The sequence below is a fragment of the Melanotaenia boesemani genome, chromosome 14 (assembly GCF_017639745.1).
Source record: "Melanotaenia boesemani isolate fMelBoe1 chromosome 14, fMelBoe1.pri, whole genome shotgun sequence".
NCBI classification, from domain to species: domain Eukaryota; kingdom Metazoa; phylum Chordata; class Actinopteri; order Atheriniformes; family Melanotaeniidae; genus Melanotaenia; species Melanotaenia boesemani.
The window spans coordinates 12,059,298-12,080,626 of record NC_055695.1 but is presented as its reverse complement, the minus strand read 5'-3'; the positions used below and the strand labels follow the sequence as shown (position 1 = coordinate 12,080,626).

Genomic DNA, 21,329 nt, shown 5'->3' with positions numbered 1-21,329 from the left:
TTGTTTTGAAAACTTCTTGTGTAATATTTTTTACACACATGCACACACATGCACACACATATACTTGTTGTATTCATTGTTGTTGATGGTTTTTACAATTTTTCATCCTGCAGGTGCTCCTGATGATTGTCTGGTGTATTTTCTTAAAGACCTTAGGATGTCTATTTCTTTCTTTTCAGGTGTAGCATTTCCCATTTCTAATTTTTTCTCGCTTTCCTCTTCTCTCTCTTTTCTGTTCATCCTATCCCTTCTGTCATGGCTCTGGTCCGGTCCATCAGTTATTTGGAAATAAACAAATGAAAAAAAAAAAGAAAATAACAATAAAGAATAACATTTAGGATTCAAGTGGAGCCTCATATCCATAAAAGCTTCTCTTGTTTGGCATAACACGGCAGCCAGATCATAATTCTGCTGTCATGATCCTGGGCAAGACAGGTCCATAAAAAGGTATGCGGGACTATTTATATTTAGAAATCATTGTGAATTTGACATTTTGTTGAAATCAAACCTGCTTCAGAAATGGGCTTTATTCCGTTGGCATTTCCTAAATAACTCCTTGGGTGGTGTAACTTTGGATGCATCAAAATGACCCACCTTGGTTGGATTTAATCAGTCTCTTACAATAGTTACTATGAAGTTATGATACTTCTATGCATCCTATAAAATGTGTTAATATACATACAGTAGTGGCTACAGTCATCTGGCAGTGATAATTACAATTACAGACAAAATGGTACAAATGAGGCTGCTTTTAAGTGCTACACTGGTAAAAGTCTGTAAGTCTTAAGTCCCTTTCAAAAAGTTTGAGAACTTGAGAAGAAAGTTTGATCCACACTGTGTCCTTTAATTTCATGTTAATGAAAAGATCTCCTCTTCCAAAGGAGTGAAAATTCCAGCATTGATACCCCACAGACCCTGTGGTGTTTCAGCAAGTCACATAGCGCCATATTGGGAGGCCCACACAATGCTCAAAGAATAAGATCCAGCATTGTGACCTTTGTAAAATCAGGATGCACACTTTGTGCCTTCTTCCCCCCTGTAAATACTTCATGTATATATTTTTTATTTTACTTTTAGTGACAGGGGTTGTATTTTCCAAAAGGTGGTGGAAGTAGTGGAAGTAACACCTCTCCTTTGAAGGCCCAGCCGCATCTCCACATCTCTTCATGCCTGTGATACCTGCCCACAGTGTCCTTTCACAGTCTTACATCTATAGCTGGGTGGTGGCAGAGTGTCCAGTCCTCCTGTTTTGTCGTTGAGTGGCAGGGTGGTGGCAGTAACGCGGCAACCTCCCATGTGACTTCCTCTTGGAGCTACGTGACGTGTTAGGGTCTGGGGGAGCTGGTAGTCAGGCCTCCTCAGCAGTGGCATCTATCCCAGCGTAGGTGAAGTTCTCAAAGAGAGCCATGTTCACATAGGCCTGAAAGATGGACAGAGAGTTATGGTTTAAAATGAAATTTTGGAAAATCATTTGCTGGGAGAAATTTCTGATACCAAAATTTGGGGTGTATCCAAAGTGATGCAAAACTACAATATCTGATATATTACCTTTCTGGCCTCCTGCATCCTGCTGAGTTGGACAGAGATTTGGGAGAAGGGGGGTCTCTCATAGGGACGATCCCTCCAGCACTGCTTCATTAACTCATAACTGGAAAGACAATATGTATGCAGGGTGTTTGAATAAGCATAGGGTCTATTGTATGTTGTTTTGGGAATATTATAAAATAGTAGTGAAAGATTAAAGAAATCATTACCATTAAGATACAGAATACTTACACCTCATCATCACAGTTTTTGGGTTTCTCCATCCTGTAGCCTTGGGGAAGTTTTTCATAAAGCTCAGCACACGTCATCCCACAGTATGGCGTGCCACCTGAGGCACATACACAGAGAAAATCCTTAGTCCACATTAGTTCGACCCACGAGAAGCTATTTCACCATCAAATAATTAGATAATGCAAGCTGGCTTGCTGTGGTTGATGTTCAAGTGAGGCTGAGGTCAGTCTTTTAAATGTCTTATCCAAACTACTGTATGTGGTTTTAAACAAACTACAAGGAAATAATTTTTTACAAGCATTAACAACATTGCACTCTTACTTCATGTTATTGGCTCAGTGATAAATTCTTGGATGTAGACCTAAATGTAATGTGCAGTGGTAATGTAGATGGGGTCATCATGCCAAATACCTTCATTAATGTACTAATTATTTATCTATTGTCTGACATATTTCCATTTGATTGTGGTGAACTGCTTAAACTGAACTGCCTTTTAAATTTAACTTCGGTTGGTGAGCCAGCATTGCAAAACTATGCAAGTGATTATAAGGAAATAGAGGAAACTATGGTGAGACTGCACTATTTGACATACTGATAATATCTAACATGATGAAAGTTTCATGGAGTCATTTGATATTCAAAGGTCATTTTATAAAGTTTTAAAGGCAGCTAGGTTATGGATTATTTTGGCAAAGTGTACCTAATGACAAGAAACCCTTCCAGAAAAGTAGTTTTGAACAGTAAAAAAGTGCTATTACAAAAAGGTCAACGTAACAAAATGTTAAAGAACTGTATTTGTGTATTTTTCCCCATTCATTTTAAATTATTGTCATATAAGCGATGCACTTCAAGGTTTTTTCATCTTCATTTTCTCCAAAGATCTGAAGAAATCTAGCTTTTCCATGTCTAGCAAGTGACAGGTGATGATGGTGAATGTGTTCAGTAGTTATAAGGATCCATATCATCATTTTGCCACCTGCTTAACTACAGAAATACACAGAAAATAATGCAGGTATGGCTGAGAATAAATGTAGTAGCATCCCCTAAAAACACGGCAATCATCCTTTTTTGTTAAATAAATGCTGAAATACAGCACAAGTTACAAATTGTAGCTTTGCAGGGCTTGACAGTGCGTAGCCTGCAACTACGGCTTTTTAATCTGTGTTCAGAATTTCATTTCACTAAAGCATTAAGCTTCTTGGGTAAAAGTATGGCTCCATGTCATGTAGCGTGTTTACATACCTAAGCTTACAATCTCCCAAAGAAGAACACCAAAAGACCACCTGGGAGGAGAATGTGACGATTAGACAAAAAGGTTTGTAAAATGAAAGTCAAGTAGAATGTACAAAAGTTTTGTTGATCATATTTGGTGCCTTTGAAAGAGAAACCGAGTGATCCTAAAGTAGAGATGAGAAATAGTCAAATAATCTGAAACATTTGTATTGTTATATTTCATAGATAAAACAACTAGAAAAAAGAAAACATGAACCAACTGAAACTTTTAATAAATATGCGACACAAATATCTTTACATTTTAATTGGTAAAATAGAGATTTTTCTTAAAACGAACATGGAAACTGAACCGCTGAGACTCTCAACAACATCAAACCACAACCTTTCCTGTAATCTGATAAGTGAATTCTCGCAGAGAAATACCACCAGTTTCATATATCACAAACTCGTGTGGTAGATTACATTTGCAGACAAGTGTTATTTGTTCTTATTTTTTGTCCTACCTAATCTCTCATCAACATTATGTTTTGTACTATCTTACTTTTTCTATGTCTTGCAAACTTGCAAGGTGTCCCTTTTTCTTACTGTTTACAACTCTTTCTGACCCCACAGGAAGCCTTTACACTCCTTCCGTTAGCTGTCCTGCGCTCCTCTGGTCTATATTCTCTGCTGTATATAAATAGGCTCCAGTTGACATCGCAACGTCTCTGTCTGTCCGCTAAGTTGCACCCAAGGCTTCCTGGTTTTGCTTATCAGTTACACAGCACACTGTTATCAGTCTAACAGTGACAGTGGGATGATTTGTTGTTTTCTGTGGCAATGAACTTAATGGGGTACATAGTCAAAACTTCCCTTTAGGCTTAAATATTTATTTTTAAAGAAGAAATAAAACAGCTATGTCAAAACCTTGTTAGGCTGACTTGACCAAAAAAAAAAAAAAAAAAAAAAAAAAAAAAACTCCACCTGTTGCAATACTGTATGTCAGAGAGTCAAAGTTGGTATCAACGATAAAAGGATAAATTAATTTACTCAGTAACTCACACATCACTCTTGGTTGTATATACGCTGTAATTCAGGGACTCGATGGCCATCCAGCGTACTGGCAACCTCCCCTGAAAGCCAAGTAATGGATTGATTTGATTCATGTGATAATTTGTAAGAACTGTAGTAAGAATCTATGAAAATGGATTAAATATGTTTAAATAAACATATGTGCATTTCAATATAGCAATTTGGTACACAGCTGTGTTACCCCTTCACACTATAATGTTGTTTGTTGTTTGTTTTTTCCACATGACTGCCCTCTACTGTTAAATACTTCACTGTCTGAATTGTATTGGAGAGCAAACCCAGTATCAGGGCATGTTTACATACACTACTCACAAAAAGTAAGATTTAGTCATCTAAGTTACCTTTACAGGTGGCCTTGACCTTCTCTAAACTTCTGAATGCACATGTACAACAGTTCTGTGTTTACTTATTGTATAATATGTTGTTTCCTAACATGCTGTTCTCTAACAAGGTGATTAACCACCAAAAGAAGAAGAAAAAAAGAAGAAGTGTCTAAACCATGAATCGATTGCTAAATGTTCAACTTGTATTTAAACATTCCTCTTCATCATACTGTTCATATACAGTACTTCTTCTGTAAAGAAAGTTGAATATCCCTAACTTTTTGTGGATAGTGTACAGTATGTAATAAGATCAGTACCCAAGCAGAAATGTCCTTTAAATGACTAGATAGTTTCTCTATGTGTGTTTTTGCCAATGGAACTTCCAAATTTCTGAATCAGTGCTGTGTTTCTGGTTAAATGCACATGTTGGGTTTGTGTAGTTTATATTGATATATTTTATACCTACTGAGATGTGCTGTAGATCTTAACACATAAATATAGGAGACAAAAAAGTGGTAGGATTTCATTTGAGGTGCACACAAGCTGCAGACTGCTGCAAGAAAATAGGTGCAGTGAAGCTTAAATTCCAAAAAGCAAATACTGTAAGCTCAGGTGTTGTGTGCTGTGCTGCAGTAATATCTCAGGTGAACTGTGACTGTTTATGGGTCTCAGTCCGATTGTTGGGTGTGCAATAAGGCTTAAATAAAATCATTTACACTGGTTCAAATGAGCTGCAATAATAGTTAATTTTAATAAAACCAAATTTGCCTACCATAAAGTAACAATAGAAAACTTTCCTGTTTGAATATTTTATCAGGTAACTTTGAAATCATGAGGTTATAAATCTTAGGTGCAGTAAGTACAACACACTTTAATGAATGGATAATCAGAGTGTGTTGCCGACCACAGACTACAATAGATTTTTTAATAAACTGTCTATTTAACAAGGAACTTTGTAATGTATATCATTTGCAACAATTATTTGCACCCTCTGCTGGCTGCATATTCAAAGTACTCACCATTGTCTTCTTGACATAAACTTCCTCACCACGGGACAAACCAAAGTCTGCTATCTTTGCCACAAGGTTGTCCCCTACAAGAACATTCCTTGCTGCCAAATCCCTGTGGATGAACTGGTGCCAGGAGAGTGGAAGAGAGAAGAGAAAGTGTCATTACAAGATTTTTTTTCTATACATTTAGAACAAGAACTAACATTCCTGAATATAGGACACAATTAATGACCTGCTTCACTATAATCTTTTGTAGAAGTTTAGTCTCAGTAATGCAAACTCTAATGTTTGTTGTATCTTCAAATGCTATGCCTCCCAGCATCAGGAGATTTATCTACACTACGATAAAAGCCAGGACTAATTTGTGGTCTGTTCATCTTCTCCTTTTCAACTATTTTTGTGCAGTTAAGAGTTTCAGTAGTTCTCACCAACAATGAAATTGTAATGAAATGTAACTTAATGATAACAATTTTTAATATTTTGCTGACATCATCAGCAACCGTAGCACAACCTAATGAAAACCTGACAATTGTGACCAACAATCAGAAAGAACCCATGAATCAGAAACCACATTCACACATATTTTCTCCTCCCACCTGTTTGTCGCTGAGGTAATGCATCCCAGTTGCCACATCCACAGCAAACTGCAGCAGCTGCTGTGAGGTGAGGGTAGAAGCTGTACCGTGCTCTTTTGCAAAGGCAGGGTCCGTCTCTAACACTCGACTCTTCCTCAAGAAGTCAAGCAAGTTTCCGAAGGGAGCGTATTCTATGGCTATGTAAAGGTAGCCTAAAGAAAACAAAAGAACAGAAGTTGAAATTTACCATCCTTTATATGGACATTGTGTCTTTTTGATCAGTTTCAGTGTTTTACTTTTGCGCTCATGAACTAAATCCTCTTTGAAGTCATTAGAAAAGGTCATGGCTGCTGCTAATAAACATTGTAATTTGAACAAGCTCAGCATGCTTTATAACATTTGTTTGTTCTGTGGCCTTGGTGGGCCTTGCATCAGTCCAATGGGAGAGCTAGCTAAACATGTTAAGAGGCCTTGCTTTGAACAACCTGAACTTGACACAGCAGAACTAGACCAAACCTTCCATATAAAACCTCACAAAATTCAACCAGAAGGCTTAGTGTTTGTCTATAGATAACATCTTTCAGCCAAAGTCAGAGGTTCCATGGGCCATTAGGCATTTGTGGCCACTTTGTGAAATGTTTTGATTTCACCAGGACCTGGGGAAGTGCAATGCAATTAGCGAGCACTGTATGTGGAAAGAAAGAATGGTTAGACTGGTGCAATAACTTAAGCATAGAATGTACTGTGTTACTTGCAGAAGTTGGTTTCAGTCCAGTTTAAAAGGGACCTGTTACAAGGTTCTTTATCAGGACAAATAATTTAGAAATGATTTATTCACAAATTTACTAAATGAAATAAATCAAATACGATACTGTATGGACTTGTGTTCTTCCTCCTGTTTTATACCAGGAAATACAAAACAGTTTAAGACTATTTGCTGACTCCTCCAAGAATCTTTAGATCTTTACATGAATGTCTCTTTCCTCATTATCAGCTTCTTTAAAAATAAAATAAAATAAAATCTATAAATACTACATATTTGTATTCTATCAACACATCAGCACAGTCACAGGAAAAGGAGAAAGATTGCATAATGAGATCTAATACAGATTATTTATCTTCCTCTTGGCATTTGAATCAATAAAATATCTTCTGTCAAACTGGCCTTCCTTTCCTACAGTGCTGAATTCCTCCTGGACACATCTAATTCTTCCAGCATGTTGCTATGAGAGTAAATTTGTTCCAGATCTCAGTAAGATGAAAATGTGAATGGGCTATAATCTACACCATGTCATGTTACCTCTTCCAGTCAGTGGCTCTTACGATGAAATATTTTTTTACCAGTTTCCACAAGAGAAATGAGAGGCAGCACAAGACCAACACAGATGCAATTTAAAAGAAATATTACTTCCAGAAAATGTTTAGCAACTTTTCTTTTTATTGTCATCCTCTGACATTTTAATTTGCTTGAGTAGTTGTATTATTATATAATTGTATGCATGTTCTAGATTGTTTAAAACTATGCTAGTCACAGGTATTGGTCCAAGAAAATAGCTGCTACCTGAGGGACATAATATCTATTTTTTGTACTCCTTTCATTAACGAAACATGAATTAAAAACAAATGTAAACAGAGTAGAATGAAGGCCTCACTAGTTAGCAGACACAATGAGTTAGTCAGTTCCTTATATTTCAAGGCCATTACAATAATAGATTTCCTCTTTGATTAAACAAAAACTACAGAATTATTTAATTAAAAAGCCCTCACATGCACTGGATAGAAACTGATTCTTCATGTTAAGAACTGGTACCAAAGAAACTGGATCAATCAAACAAATATGATGATCCAAATTTTTCTATCAGGCATATATCATTTAGGGTGAACACACCTAGGTGCATTCCAGGTGTAGATGACAGACAACTGGAGGGGCTCAAATTTCATCTTAAAGTAGAAGCTAAACTTTTCTGGTACAGTGCTATGTGCTGGGGAGAAACCAAATTAGGGTAGATGCTATATATTACATTTATCATGAAATTTAAACTGATTATAACCGTAAAACATCTATACAGACTATTGATGAGATGATTACCTCTGCTATATTTGTGATATTTTCACATGACAACTGTTAAAAACCCTGGAAAAGTTTTGTTTAAAATGCCATTTTATATATAGATATTTTATTCTAGTCTTAGTTATGTTGCAAAACAATTTGGGAACACTAGGAACGACTTGTAGTCATTAGTGTGGCTGTGTAGTATCGTGCAGCCTAAGAAGTTGTATGTGTAAGAATAGGTAAATGTGATGTAAAATTGTATTGAATGATGATGGTGATATATATATATATATATATCACAATATATTTTCAAATAATTTCAGATTAATATCCATACAGACCACTAGATGTCGCTCACTCACCTCTGTTCTCACAGGCTCCTATCAAGTTGATGATGTTGGGATGATGGCCTAGTTTGCACAACACCTCAAGCTCTCCTGCAAAGTCTCTGTGGTCATTCTCTGAGGCAAACTCTGCTAAATGAACAACATCATTAAAGTGCAAGCAAAGCAGGTTTTCACATCAGACAATCCACAACAATGACATTAAATTATATCCATGAATGAGCATATTTCTATACCATATATGTCTGAAAGTGTAGTTACCCTTTAGCATCTTGATGGCTGCGCTCATTTTACTGCCATCTTTTTTGATCATAGCTTTGATGACCTGTTACAAAACTGCTGTTAGATTAAATGTTTAACTGTATGCAAAAAAAAAAAAGAAAAAAGCCAGAACTGAAGGCATATTTGGGCAAACCTGGCCAAAGTTGCCTTCTCCTATAACATCTTCAAACTTTATGTCCTCCCACTCAAGAATTGGATAGGTGAGAGGTTCTGGTGTTGGCTTGGGCCTTCGAGTGAGCGTCAGAGTTCCTGAGTTAAACTGTAGAATAGTTTCTTCACCCTGGTGATATAATCAAGCAATCAGCAAAAAATATAAATGCATAATGAGTTTTCCTAAATTCTGATGACAACACTAGCTGATCCCCCACCGATCCGGACTGGTAGGTAAACGTCCGCCGACGGTTGAGCAGTGTCTTCCTAATGAAGAAAAGAGCCAGCAGCGCTAGCAGTATAGTCACACAGGTAACAGTCACTGAGCCCACCACTGCCACCAGCAGCTGGTAGCTGTCCCCAACAGGCTTCCCAGTCACACTCTGTGTGGTTGGCACACGATCTACATCAGCAGAAGGGAGAAGATAAAAAGGAAAACATAGGGGGATGGGGGCAAGTTGGTAAGAAAAACCAAGAAGAGAAATGGAGATGATTTTCAGTCAGTGGAGATAGATATGCTGTTTTATTGTAGACTTATTATCATAAGTGAATCCATGTCTCAGTGTGGGTGGTCTGGTTTAATTCCACCTTGGAAAAGCCACAAGCATGGCAGTGAAGAGATTTTCCACTTGCAACTATCTTTAGCTTGGAGAGAAAATAAACATGACATAAATGGAAAATTTAAACTTAATTTATATCAGTATCCCAAACTATTTGATCTCGAAGTTTAAAAAGACATCCCACCAAAATAATCATAAAGCTTCCCTCTAAGTGCTCTGAAATGCCTTTTTTTAAAAAAACTTAGTATATTTCATGCGGAAAGATTACTTGTTTTTTAGATTCTATGTTATTGAATCTAGAGTAACACTGCCACAATGGAAAGGCTGAGAACAATTCCATATTTCAGTCTGGAATATTTCATGATTGAACAATTTTCAGTTCAAATTCTGCCAAGTTTATGTTAAGTCTCATCATTCTCCTACTACACACTGGCAACATGTATGTCCTGCTGTAGTAATACTGTGTAAGAGCAATTGAACAGAAACTGAACTCCATCTCACCATCCCCTTGGGTCATTGCCCGTGCAAAATTGCTCCACTCTCCTGGCACTTTAGAGAACGCCCTCACTCTGAACTGGTAGAGCGTACTGCTGTTGAGTGCTGTTACATCTTTGGCTGTCTTGTTCCCATCGTCTGTGTCCACCCAAGCATGAGGGCTTCCTTGACCAAGTGGTTGGTACTCTATGATGTATTTAGTGATCCCTCCATTTGGATCTTCTGGGGGCTGCCACCTCACCTGGATGGCTGACAAGGACAGTGGATGGGCCTGGATGCTGAGTGGGGATGATGGACCTGAGACACAGAAACACTTCTGTTGTAAGAGCCATAAAAAGGTTCCTCTGTCACATTATATTCTGGTCCAACCATAATGTTTGCAATAAAACTGATTTACCATGATTAATAAAAGAGCAAGAGTGTTAATCATTGTTCATTTTGGTGCAAAGTAACATTCTTTCAAGCCTATTAGCTGTTCATCTTCTTTCCTCAATTTAGCAAACATTTGTGGGCAGAGGGAGAGACAAAAGAAGTTCTCTTTTTCTTTAAGAGTAAAGAATCTATTATCATTCAAGCTGCACTATTGTTTTCAAAAACATTACAGCTGACATATTGCATTCAATCCCTTATTTTTTACAAACCACCATCACCATTTTGTACATAAACCTCAGTTTTTAAAAGGAGCCATGTTTGCTGCTTGTTTCTAATTATCAGAGGTTTCAGTTACCCTGGCTGTTGATGCGGAAGTGGTATGGTTTGGAAGGTGGTCCCTGGCTGCCACAGTTGATGAGGCGCACCACTACAGAGTAGTCTTGATGATACTTCAGGTTGTGGAACTTAGTGGAGAGCACATTGAGAAGGGTGGTTTCCTCCAGCAGTTTCTCAGTGTAGGATGGTGGTGCGAAGAGCTGCACTAAAAAACCACTTGCTGTGCCAGCTGCAAGGCCACCGTTGGTGGGCAGTTGCCAGTGCAAGGTAGTATTGCGGCCCTCCACCAAGCAGATGTCAATCTTAGGTTGAATTGTGGGCTCTGCAGTGACAGAGAACACAAGATGAGCTGAGGGGACTATCAGCTCCATGTGCATTTCTGCTCATATAATCAGCTCTCTGAAATTGTTTTGAGTTGCACCAAAGGCTTGATTTAGCTTGTTTTCATTTGGTTTGTTTATTTTAGCAGGGAACTGCATGAAACAAGAGGGCAGTAAAGATTTGAAAAGTTGGCTCACAACAAGGAAGTAATGGCTTAAAATCTTGATACAACTGCCTACTGCCATTTCCTACATGCATGAGCTTCAAATTTGAGATTAAATGGCAAAATATAATGAATAAAAAGCCACATTTAATCAGGACTTTCTTCCACTTTGATGTAAACACCTCTACCTCAACTCATATTGATGCCTGCTGCAGTGAAAAGTTGCTAAATATATGTACAGCAATTTTGCACTTTAATTAGTGTTGGGATACTTTAACTTTACCTGAGCATTTCAGTTTCACGATGCTTTATTTTTTCATTTTAACACATTTCATAGGGACATACTTTTATTTCTATTTCACTAAATCTGATTAGTTTTAGTTTCTACTGATTGTTAAGATGAACATCTGAAATATAATCTTTACAAACATAATATGTTATAGAGTAAACCTATCATTTGAAACACTTTCATCCTCTGTATAAATCAGTAGTTAAAGTAACATTTTACTTGCCTTTGAGTTCTTAACAGCTTCACCAAACAGAGATTTTCTAAACTTTTCATAATCAATTGCTATTTGAGAATGGATCGGCTGGCATCTTCCAGCCAATTAATTCTCAAAAGAAGCCTAAAAGAGGACAACGGGGCTGTACTTCTGGGCCTTTTTGGCCACTTTGCAATTACACTATGGCTCTTTGTAGGCTTTAGATAACTGGTTAGGCTTTTGGATGTGTTTTTTTTTTTTTTTTTCTCCTTGTAAGTTTTAGTTTCTCTGAGCTTTATATTTCTGTTTCCTTGTAAATCGTTTTATTCTATTTATGTTGACTCTAGAGGGTTCGCTTGTAGGTTGTTGTTGTTCTTCTTTTATTTATAGTTAAGAATATTTTGTTTGTTTTCTTGACCATGGCTCATTCTGCAGTGATGATGCCTTTCTCAAAAAATATGTTAAACAGTGAATGAAAGGTAAACTGTTAAGACTGTCTACTCACTTTCACCTTCTGAAGGTGTCTTACTCTTTTTATCCCCTTGACCAGGTTGAGGATGTCATTCTATCAATCTCAGTACATTTAATGTTTATCTGACGTTACTATTAGAAATCATATAGTCCAGTTATTCAAAGTGGCTTCACCAGCAGTGGCTACAACACATAACACGCCACTTGCAGTAATTATCTAATAATGAAAAATATATACAGGATCAGTCAATGAAACCAAACCTGTACTTTACATAAAGTTTGCAGCCCATTGTGGTATTTTCACAGTGCTGTAATGGTACTAATATTTACAGGATTTCAATACTTTTTCTGTCTCTGTGTCTGCAGGAAATTTAAGGTGTGCTCCCACATAAATCCAACATCTTGAATCCAATTCCTAAGACAATCAAACCCATCTCCTTTCCCACACATACACTATTATAACCAGATCGTGCTTGTGCAAGAGACCAGCATTCCTTTATTTTATTCATAACCTGTAACCTTTTTACTAGTGCAATCCAAAACAGGCACATTTTAGAATGTGTACTTTTCCTTTCTTGATTTTCCTTGCGTTCATGCACAGATGTGCTCTCTCCCCCTGCACCACAGTCACTGAGGATCCTACCAGCAGCATTTGAACACAGGTTGTCATTACTCTTGACTGGTTTTGATATTCATGGCTAACTGAAGGCAAACTGTGTTTTGCTTTTGTTGTTGTTGTTGCTTTGTTTAATCTATATTAGTCTCAATACAATCATGTATTTTTATAGGAGTAGTACCCATTTGAGTCATTTGAGGCCACTGGGATGTTTCTGTTTATGCCCCAAAACTTGATTTCATCACTGGGGAAAGGAAAGCTGTGTTACTGGTCAAACACCAGATCTCCACTTGTTTTAGGTTTTTGTGATGATGGACCATTGCTCCAAGACATGTTTTACAGACAAATATGCTTCCACACGATATACTGTATGTGTGGTCTCTGAGAACCCGCAACACACTTACCAGGACAGTCTGTCTCCATCACAGCTTCTGGCCCTGGCGCGCCTTCTCCTCCTAGTCCAGGTCGACTCAACTGGACACGGACACGGTAGCGTGTTGAGGGCTCCAGGTTCATCAGAGTGATAGGCTCTTTATCACTATAAACTGAAACAGAAGAGGGGTTGAATATCACCAGATATTGTCATTATGTTTGAATCCTTTTAACATAAACAAATCAAAGTTATTGAAAGTAAAGCTACATAAACTGCAGACGTCACCTTTCATGCTGATTTTTTTTTTTCTTGAGTTCTCTCTTAAACCTGCAGGGTATCATATAAAGGATGTAACTGCCTGTATGATGTAATCATGCTGATCTGTCATTTCCCTTTAAATATCAGCTTTTTTATGAATCTGTATGATGACTTGTTGCCCTGATGGTTATTCTTGCTTTAGCAGCCTGCTTTGTGTTGATTGCCTTTCCTCTTCTTCTGTTCTACAATATAATAAAAGTATAAAATGACGAAAAAATAAAAAACTAACTACACAACTGTGTTTTTGTCTGTTACCTATGATGGAAGACCAGGAGTCTCCATTTTCCACAGGCTTGTAGAGGAGTCTGGTTGAGATGATTGGGGCATCTCCTCTGTGTGACTCTGCTGGCATCACCAGAAGTTGCTTACTCCGCTTTTCCAGCAATTTTGGCGCTGTAGTGGGCACTGGAGGCTCTGTGTCGGAATCAAAATAGATTTTTACCACAAACATTAGAAAAATCTACCCTCTTTGCATAATTTAAACTCTTGCTCAACAGAAACCACCCACTCAGACCTTTAATGGTGATGTTGAACTTGCGAGAGTCCTGACCTCCATTAGTGGACACCCTGCATTCCCATAGTCCTCCAAGCTGCATACTCAGGGGAGGGATCTTAAACAAAGCTGTGCTCTTATTTGAGTCCATGATGGTTCTTAAGGGCTAAGAGGAAAATATGGAACATGGCAGAGCAGTGGACACACGGTGAAAACCAGATTTAATATACTGTGCCTATTTGTGCTGCAAATTTCCCCCAAAATGTCTTCACACTGAGAAATTTCTTTGTTCCTGTGGGAAATACTGGTACAGTTCTTTATCAGATTGTTTCCATAATCAAGTAAACAGAACAGAAACAATAACACAGAAAATGAACATATCACTTTTAGGCAATACATGGTAACTGCTCCACTGTAGAGTGATACAGCCTTATCTGGTCGGAACATTGTGCTGTTGACTTCCTCAAAACGTGACCCAGCCTTGAAATCAGTAAAGACTTAAAGGCATCGCTGAAGTCTGATTTTTGCTCTTTTTATTCTGTTTGGTAAAATGGTTAATTATGTATATATGTATGTATGTATGTATTTATTTATTTATTTATCTTGCAAAGTTATGTGGGAGTATTAGTTATTCTAAAGGTGGAAATTTTCTCAGGCTTAAAACATGCACAAGTGCAAAAGTTCATTAAAAAAATATTAATTATTATGATGATTATTATGTTGTTGATGTGCAACATTTCTGGCACAACTTTGATATGCAATATGAACCATGTGTAGCAATATAAAAGGCCCAACCAATAGATAAGAGAAACACTCTGCCCACATATAGGACAAATGATTGATTTATAGTGTTTATTTTTGTTATTCTTCATAAAATGTTGACCGAACTGTGTTCTGTGTGTGTGTGTTGTTAGCTTTAACATCATCCTCATCTTAAAATTAATTTGGACACCTGAACACAAAAAACATGGTCTCTACTACTTTTATAACCCTTTCATTGTGTGTCCTGGTAGTTTTCTATATAGAATTACATTTCATCCTACTGCTGTATTATACTCATTCCAGTTTAGGATTACTAAACATTATTTCTGCAGAAGTGTTACCTGCTACAGCTGGTCTTCCTACCTTGAACACAGTGCTGTCAAATCTTCGAAGCTCAATGCTATCGTGACTGGGTGGGGGGTTGCCTGTAGCTGAACATGAGATCTCAGGACTAGAGTTCAGATTCCACTCCATGCTGCCATCCAAGTCCAAAATCTCAGGAGCCTGATCTGAAGAGTGTGAGAGAGGCATGGGAAAGGGACTATGAAAAAACAGGTTAAGGAAGAAAATGAAATGTCAGAGGAGAGTGGCAGAGGACAGTGTTTTCCAGGGTAGCATCAGCACATTGCAAAACCTCAGATTTAAAAGTTTTCCAACTATTTTGTTTTTATTTAAGAGGTAGGTCATTCTTGGCAACTTCAAGTGGAAATACAAGGGTCATTTAAGCTTTCAAAATGCTCAAGGATTACATAGAATCTTATTAAACCAATGAAGACGTCACCACATATGCTGACATGATTAGTTTCCTTGATGTCTTCTCAGAAATGTTGTAAAACAAAACATTTTTATAAAATTTAAAATGGCATTTCTTAATTTGTGTCACTGTGTCCACTGTGTAGAATGATGAAATATATAGAAGTAATGATGCATATTAACACATGTTGATGACACAGAGAAGGTGGAAGCAAAGAATTAATGGGTATGTGTTGATGCCCACCAGACTTCTCACAGTGTTGCCCTCTGCACCCTGGAGGGCACTGGCATCCACTAAAACGGTTACAGACTCCTCCATTCTGGCATTTACACCTCAACCTGCAGTCTGGTCCATACATGTTATTATGGCAAGCTGGCAAGACCAAAAACACAAACAGAAAAATTTTTATTACATTTGATTGAGATGTACTGCTTATAGAAATTGAGTGCTGTTGTGCTAACCTCTCTCACAGTGATTCCCAAACCAACCACTGGCACAGGAGCAACCGTAAGGGTCGGATAGGCAGAAGCGAAGCCCCTTGCAGTTCATCTGGGAGCCACATGACTCCTGGCAGTTTCGACCGAACATTCCTTCTCTGCAGGCTGTCATCCAGCAGAGAAAGACAAATTCACAAATGTGTTTATCTAAATTCCTCAACTTTTGCTGCATCATGTCATAATCTACCTGGCAAATCACCACCAGCTTCAACAATCTGCCAGTGTATCTAGTAAGGTAACTAAAAAATATAGCAAAATTTGGTCATGTAGAACCTGGATATACATGACAGATCATGGAATTAGCATAGACCACATTTAGAAACAGATTTGTAAAAGAGCAGAAAACAGTTAGTCTTTAGTATCTTTAAATGCAGAAATAAAGATCTAATTTAGTGTCCAATTTCCGTTAGTGTCAATTACTTATCACTGCAACTAAAGAGACCCATTTATTTTTTCCCAGTAACCACTGGGTCACCTGTCAATGCCAGAATAATGAATAATTTTGATTCAGTGTTAATGCAAATGTCATTTCATTTAGCATCTACATGATGTTGATATTTCTTGCAATGTTGGATGGATTAAATTAACTAAACTTACTGTACAAAAGCCTGTGATATTTCTTAAACAAATATACAACTTGTTGAATTATTGTGTCCACAACATTTTATCCACCTAGTTTGGTTTATATTCTCAATCTGCTATTTAACTTGTGTTAAAGGATTTCATCAGAGTGCAACAGGTGGATCCCCGTTTTAAAAGGTCACAGATTGATGCTCAGATATAATAAAAAAAAAAAAGCAGTGTAATAGAAAAGTTTAATTAGTGTTCATTTTCTAGAGTACAAATAAACCCGCACAGCAATGTGGGAAGGTGCCACATGGCCATGTTTTGTGTGAATGTGATTAAAGGGAAGTGTTACGACCCGACTTGATGAAAACATCCCCATTGTGTTGTGGTTTTTCCTCAGCTGATTTCAAACTGATACAGAAAGAAGAAACCATGTAGGTTTGTACATTAGCAGCATCATTTCCCAAATTTTCACAGGCCTTTCCTGCCTGGAATTAAAAGTATTGGGTAATTTAGGTTGAAAAACAGCTGAGGAGAGCACAGTCCTTCATTTAATAGGAAGGCTTCAAGAGAAATGAAGATTTTGGAAGAGATACAGCCAGCAGTAAAACCTGAACACCCCGGGGAACAATTAATATTCAGTTACACAGTTTGTATGGTTACACTATCAGGCAGTCCAGTGAGGGAAAAATCTTTTATTGCACATATTAATGATTTATTATTAAATATTCTTTCTGTTCAAAATGTCTGTAAGCATGAGTGTCTGTTGGGGTGCTATTTATATAAAGTCAGATGTTAGTTGAGTATCATTATGTATTTCTGCAAATTTAGCTTTTACAGTGAGTCAAAAACTACTGACATGTCCTGTTTAGATATAGGCTACTTCTAAACTTTGAATGACCTGACTTTAGCAAAACACAGCACATGTTTTCTTCATTTTTCTCTTCTTCTGCCCATTTGTCTTTCTCACTCATTCACTCACACACCAAAGATATCCCACTGCATAGGTCATCAAAGCAAGTAAAATACAAACCTGTCTCACAGCGTGTCCCCATGAATCCTGGAGGGCAGATACAGTCTCCAACCATATCATGACAAACTCCACCATTGAGACAATCTGGACAGTCCTTGTCACAGTTAGTGCCCCACTTCTTACTAGGACAGGCTACAGAGACACACATTTCTTAGAACTGCATACAGTTACATAAAGTGTAATAATCTGAAACATACATTTTATAACATGTTTTATGTTTTTGCATTAAAAGCAACTATATACATAGTAACTATAACAAATATGGCATTTGTTATGACTTAATAAGGTATGAAGAAAGGGTGGGATTAAATAAGTATGGCTTCTTCCCATTTATTTTGATTGTGGACATTTTTATTATATTGCTATTTTCTATTCCATTTCTATATTTTTACCTTTTAATTCAAATCAAATCAAATCTTTTAAACTAAATATCATGTAAAATAATTTTTGTCGTCATCCACTTAACCTTTTCATCAAAGTGCCCCTGCATGGGGGGCAGCATGAGATGCATGCAGTGCAGAAGATCTTTGCACACACGAGGAAGCACCAAACCTATGATGTAGCATAATAAAATCAGTGGGGGAAACTAAGCTTAAAGACTCTACAGAGCATTACTATCCAAATGAAACACAATTTAAACTCCAATCGATTATATGGGAATGTAACAAAAACATGAGAACAGCACTGTCCTTTTCCGTGCTTCTGCTAATTTCTTTATTTCAAGCAAACCACACAAACAAACTTTGCTGATTAAAACAATGTTCACCTCATCACTGTATGACAAAAACTCTATTAGCTAGTAGCCAGAAACAAAACAACTACAGCAAAAGTCACAGAAGCATAAAGCACCCTTACCTTTGCTGTTTTATAGTCAAAGGTCTTATTCTACCTTAAAAAAACAAAACTAAAAAATGCTCCTATGATTCTGCTTTTTAAATGAACCACAAGAGCCCTGGTGAAGATGAAAGGGGCTTTATTGTGAAGTATTTACGATAATTATCTTAAGGTTTACTTCTCTCTGGATCCCCATGTTATTTTTAAGGGGGATTTGGGTGCTATCCTCAATTCTCCTGACTATGACAATTTATAGAGGTGTTGATTAACAAAATCGGCCAACGGGTTGCTGAGAAAGCCTTCCATGAAACATCTGTAAAACTGCTCAAGTTCGCTTCTTTTTAGCTTCTAATTTTGTAATTACTCATCAGACATTACTGTACTAATAGCTAGATACTTTGGTCAACTATCTTCTGATTTTCACTGAAAGTAATATTTTTATAGGCAGAGATAACTTTTTAAATTTTCTTTCTTTACTGTTTTCCAGAAGAATTGTTACAGTTAAACACATCCTGATTCCAATACTTCTGTACCTTCAAATGTCTTGGCTTTTCTTTGAGACCAAGACTGTAAATACAAGTCTTGTAGTCGTGAAGCTATATAGGCCCTTTTCTACTTTATTTTTGGGTACGTCATTATGGAGAGGAGACAGAAAAATAGACCTTGTGAAGATGTTAATGGCGCTCTCTTACAAGTGTAGTTTGTCTGTTACAAACCCCCATGTGGGTGTTTTTGTTATGTGTGTGTGTGTATGTTAATGTATGAATTTAACAAACCTCTAACAATGAGTCTCATCCAAGCACCTTTGAGGGGGCTGTCTCCAACATAGCTAGCACTGTAGATGCCTTCATTAGCAAGATCTACATTCTCCACCATCAGTACAGCCGTGGAATTAACCACATCAATCCAGTGAGTCATATAATAGTAGTTTCCTACACAAAACAAGTAAATATATTATTGACAGTTTCAGTCTCTCTTTTCATCATTAAAAGATGTTCATTTTCCTGGATAGTTCTTAATGTGGTTTAAAATTTTCTCTGCTCTCTTATAGGTTGAGCTATGTGTGCTGCCTTACCATTGTACTTCCAGGTTACGTCTCTCTTTTCAGACCAAAGAAGCTTCATGCTGAGGTGAACTGTCTCTCCTTTGCTAGCAGTCAGTGTAAGGGAGTTTGGAATAAAATTAGCTGTAAAAAAAAAATCAATGATACACAGTTAATTTTTTATTAAACACTCCATCAAAACTGCTTGTAGTGGGGAAAAAGGATGTATGAAAACTGTGCACACCTCCACCAATATTGTTAATCATTGTAACTGTCTCAAATGCATGTGGAACTTCCCGAGTAGATTCACAGTAGAAGATACCAATATTCTCTAAATCACGAAAGTTGGTGGCCAAAGCCTCTGTGTTCTTTGGCTTATGCACATTAAAACGTGGACTTTTGGGTAAAATGAGGATTTTGTTGTCTCTTTTGATGTCCAGCTGGGCAGGACTGCGCTCTCCACTGATACATGTTATGTTGAACTGATTGACGTGGGAGACCTCAGCTGGGGAGATCATGGTCAAGTCGATCATGGAATCTGCAGGACAGGACAGAAGTGATTTTCTCACATGATGCATTGTACTATGACATTACACTGAGTTAAAATATACATAATAACAAAATTGGATAAAAATAAAAAAAACAAACCTTTTCAACTCATTCATACAAAGTAAAATAAATAAATAAAAAAATGTAATGATAAATAAGAAATTATCTTTGTTTACCATCAAAACCATAGTTAAAGAGATGTCTGATCTTAGTGTGTTTCTGGTGGTTAGAAGTCATTAAAGTTGTCAAAGACTATATTTTATGACCATGATACTGATCCATTTAAAAGGTGTAATTTATAATGTTAACATTTAATTTTTTTTTATTTCTATCAGGTCTTTTATGGCTCTGTTGTTATAGTCTTTTCTTAAAAAATAAAACTAATTATGTGTAATCATGTTAGTATTCTGAAATGTTTGTTCAAAATGTCACTATTTGTTTATAAAACAGATTAACTGCAGCAAACTTTCCAAAATCATTAGAAAAAAAGTATAGGTAGGTTCCACACCATCCTTTAACAATCTCATTGTATATGTATATACTGAGATTTTAGTTGAAACACAAAAGTTTTCATGAATGTAGTTATCTGATTAAAAGTGCCAAACACACTAAACACAGTATGACAAACATTCCTTCTCCCTGTTTTCAACACCAGATCCAAAGAACAATGGGAGGAAACATGGATGAGCCCTTTTTCCCCTAAGGGTTCAGAAACCAATGCTCTTAACTAAAAGGGTATTTGTGGCTTTGATAAAACATAAAACGTTGTTAAAAAAGATGGAAGAAGAAAGGATGGTGTGAGCTCGAACATCGATATAAACAATTTCAGTCCCTTTTTACAACAAACCAAAAAGTTGTTTAGCGTACAGGTGACGCAAACGGATTTAAAAACTCTTACCTGATGAATGAAAAAAACAAAATAAAACCCCCCACAAAATCATCGTGATTTGTTTAATCCTCATTGGGAAAACTTTTCATTAAATCAGCTGACAGCTTCGACTTTCCGACCTCTACATCCAAAACGGTGACGCTGCGTCACGACGATGCGCTTTTTTACTCATAACGTCCTCCAACGCTCTCTTAATGTGTAAAATTGCCTCAGAAAGTAGTTGATGAACAGGTAGAATTGCAGTGTCGCCACACTAAACGCAGGCAAAGTTGCGGTAAGTCTCTGGGTGGGAAAGGAAGGAAGAGCGTAAGCAGACATCGGAGGACTGCTGGCGCTCCGGACCTCCCAGATCTGACTCATGTAGTTATGAGTTTAAACTTTATCTCTTTTATATCTTTCCAATTGTTTTTGGACATACATACAATTTAATCTGAAGGATCTTGTGATATAATGGGATATGAATATAACCCCCCCCCCCCCCCCCCCCCCCCCCAAATTACTGCACAATATTGATTCAACAATCACATTAATTTTGCACTTTACAGACTTAAAAAAAATCATTAATAGTGATTTCATTCAATGTTA

At 37.1% G+C, this 21,329-nt stretch overlaps 1 protein-coding gene across 4 annotated transcripts; it reads right to left on the bottom strand.

The window, feature by feature from the left end:
- tie1 (tyrosine kinase with immunoglobulin-like and EGF-like domains 1) lies at nt 1-20,981 on the bottom strand. 4 transcript variants are annotated; one of them, XM_042006558.1, is made up of 24 exons: nt 20,754-20,981; nt 19,551-19,844; nt 19,340-19,450; nt 19,041-19,196; nt 17,431-17,562; nt 15,795-15,935; nt 15,577-15,705; nt 14,943-15,088; nt 13,839-13,983; nt 13,580-13,738; nt 13,038-13,178; nt 10,600-10,902; nt 9,879-10,169; nt 9,036-9,220; nt 8,801-8,947; nt 8,647-8,710; nt 8,404-8,517; nt 6,010-6,200; nt 5,423-5,536; nt 4,051-4,121; nt 3,019-3,059; nt 1,777-1,873; nt 1,549-1,648; nt 1-1,420 (listed from the first exon to the last, which is right to left on the bottom strand). In XM_042006558.1, the coding sequence occupies exons 1-24, from the start codon at nt 20,815-20,817 to the stop codon at nt 1,349-1,351; spliced, it is 3,408 nt and encodes a 1,135-aa protein (XP_041862492.1). In that variant the 5' UTR covers nt 20,818-20,981; the 3' UTR covers nt 1-1,348. The 4 variants fall into 4 exon arrangements, with proteins under 4 accessions (XP_041862492.1, XP_041862493.1, XP_041862494.1 ...); XM_042006559.1 differs by having other exon boundaries at nt 8,404-8,514; XM_042006560.1 differs by lacking the exon at nt 10,600-10,902.
- Between the last annotated feature and the right edge of the window lie 348 nt (nt 20,982-21,329).

What these genes read in the sequence shown, in the direction of transcription:
- tie1 (XM_042006558.1), bottom strand. Translation starts at nt 20,817, where the DNA reads ATGAGGATTAAACAAATCACGATGATTTTGTGGGGGGTTTTATTTTGT. An exon ending in TGGGAATCACTGTGAGAGAG is followed by an intron (nt 15,706 to 15,794) that starts GTTAGCACAACA and finishes TGGTCTTGCCAG; the next exon opens with CTTGCCATAATAACATGTAT. An exon ending in AAAAACTGTGATGATGAGGT is followed by an intron (nt 1,649 to 1,776) that starts GTAAGTATTCTG and finishes TTGTCTTTCCAG; the next exon opens with TTATGAGTTAATGAAGCAGT.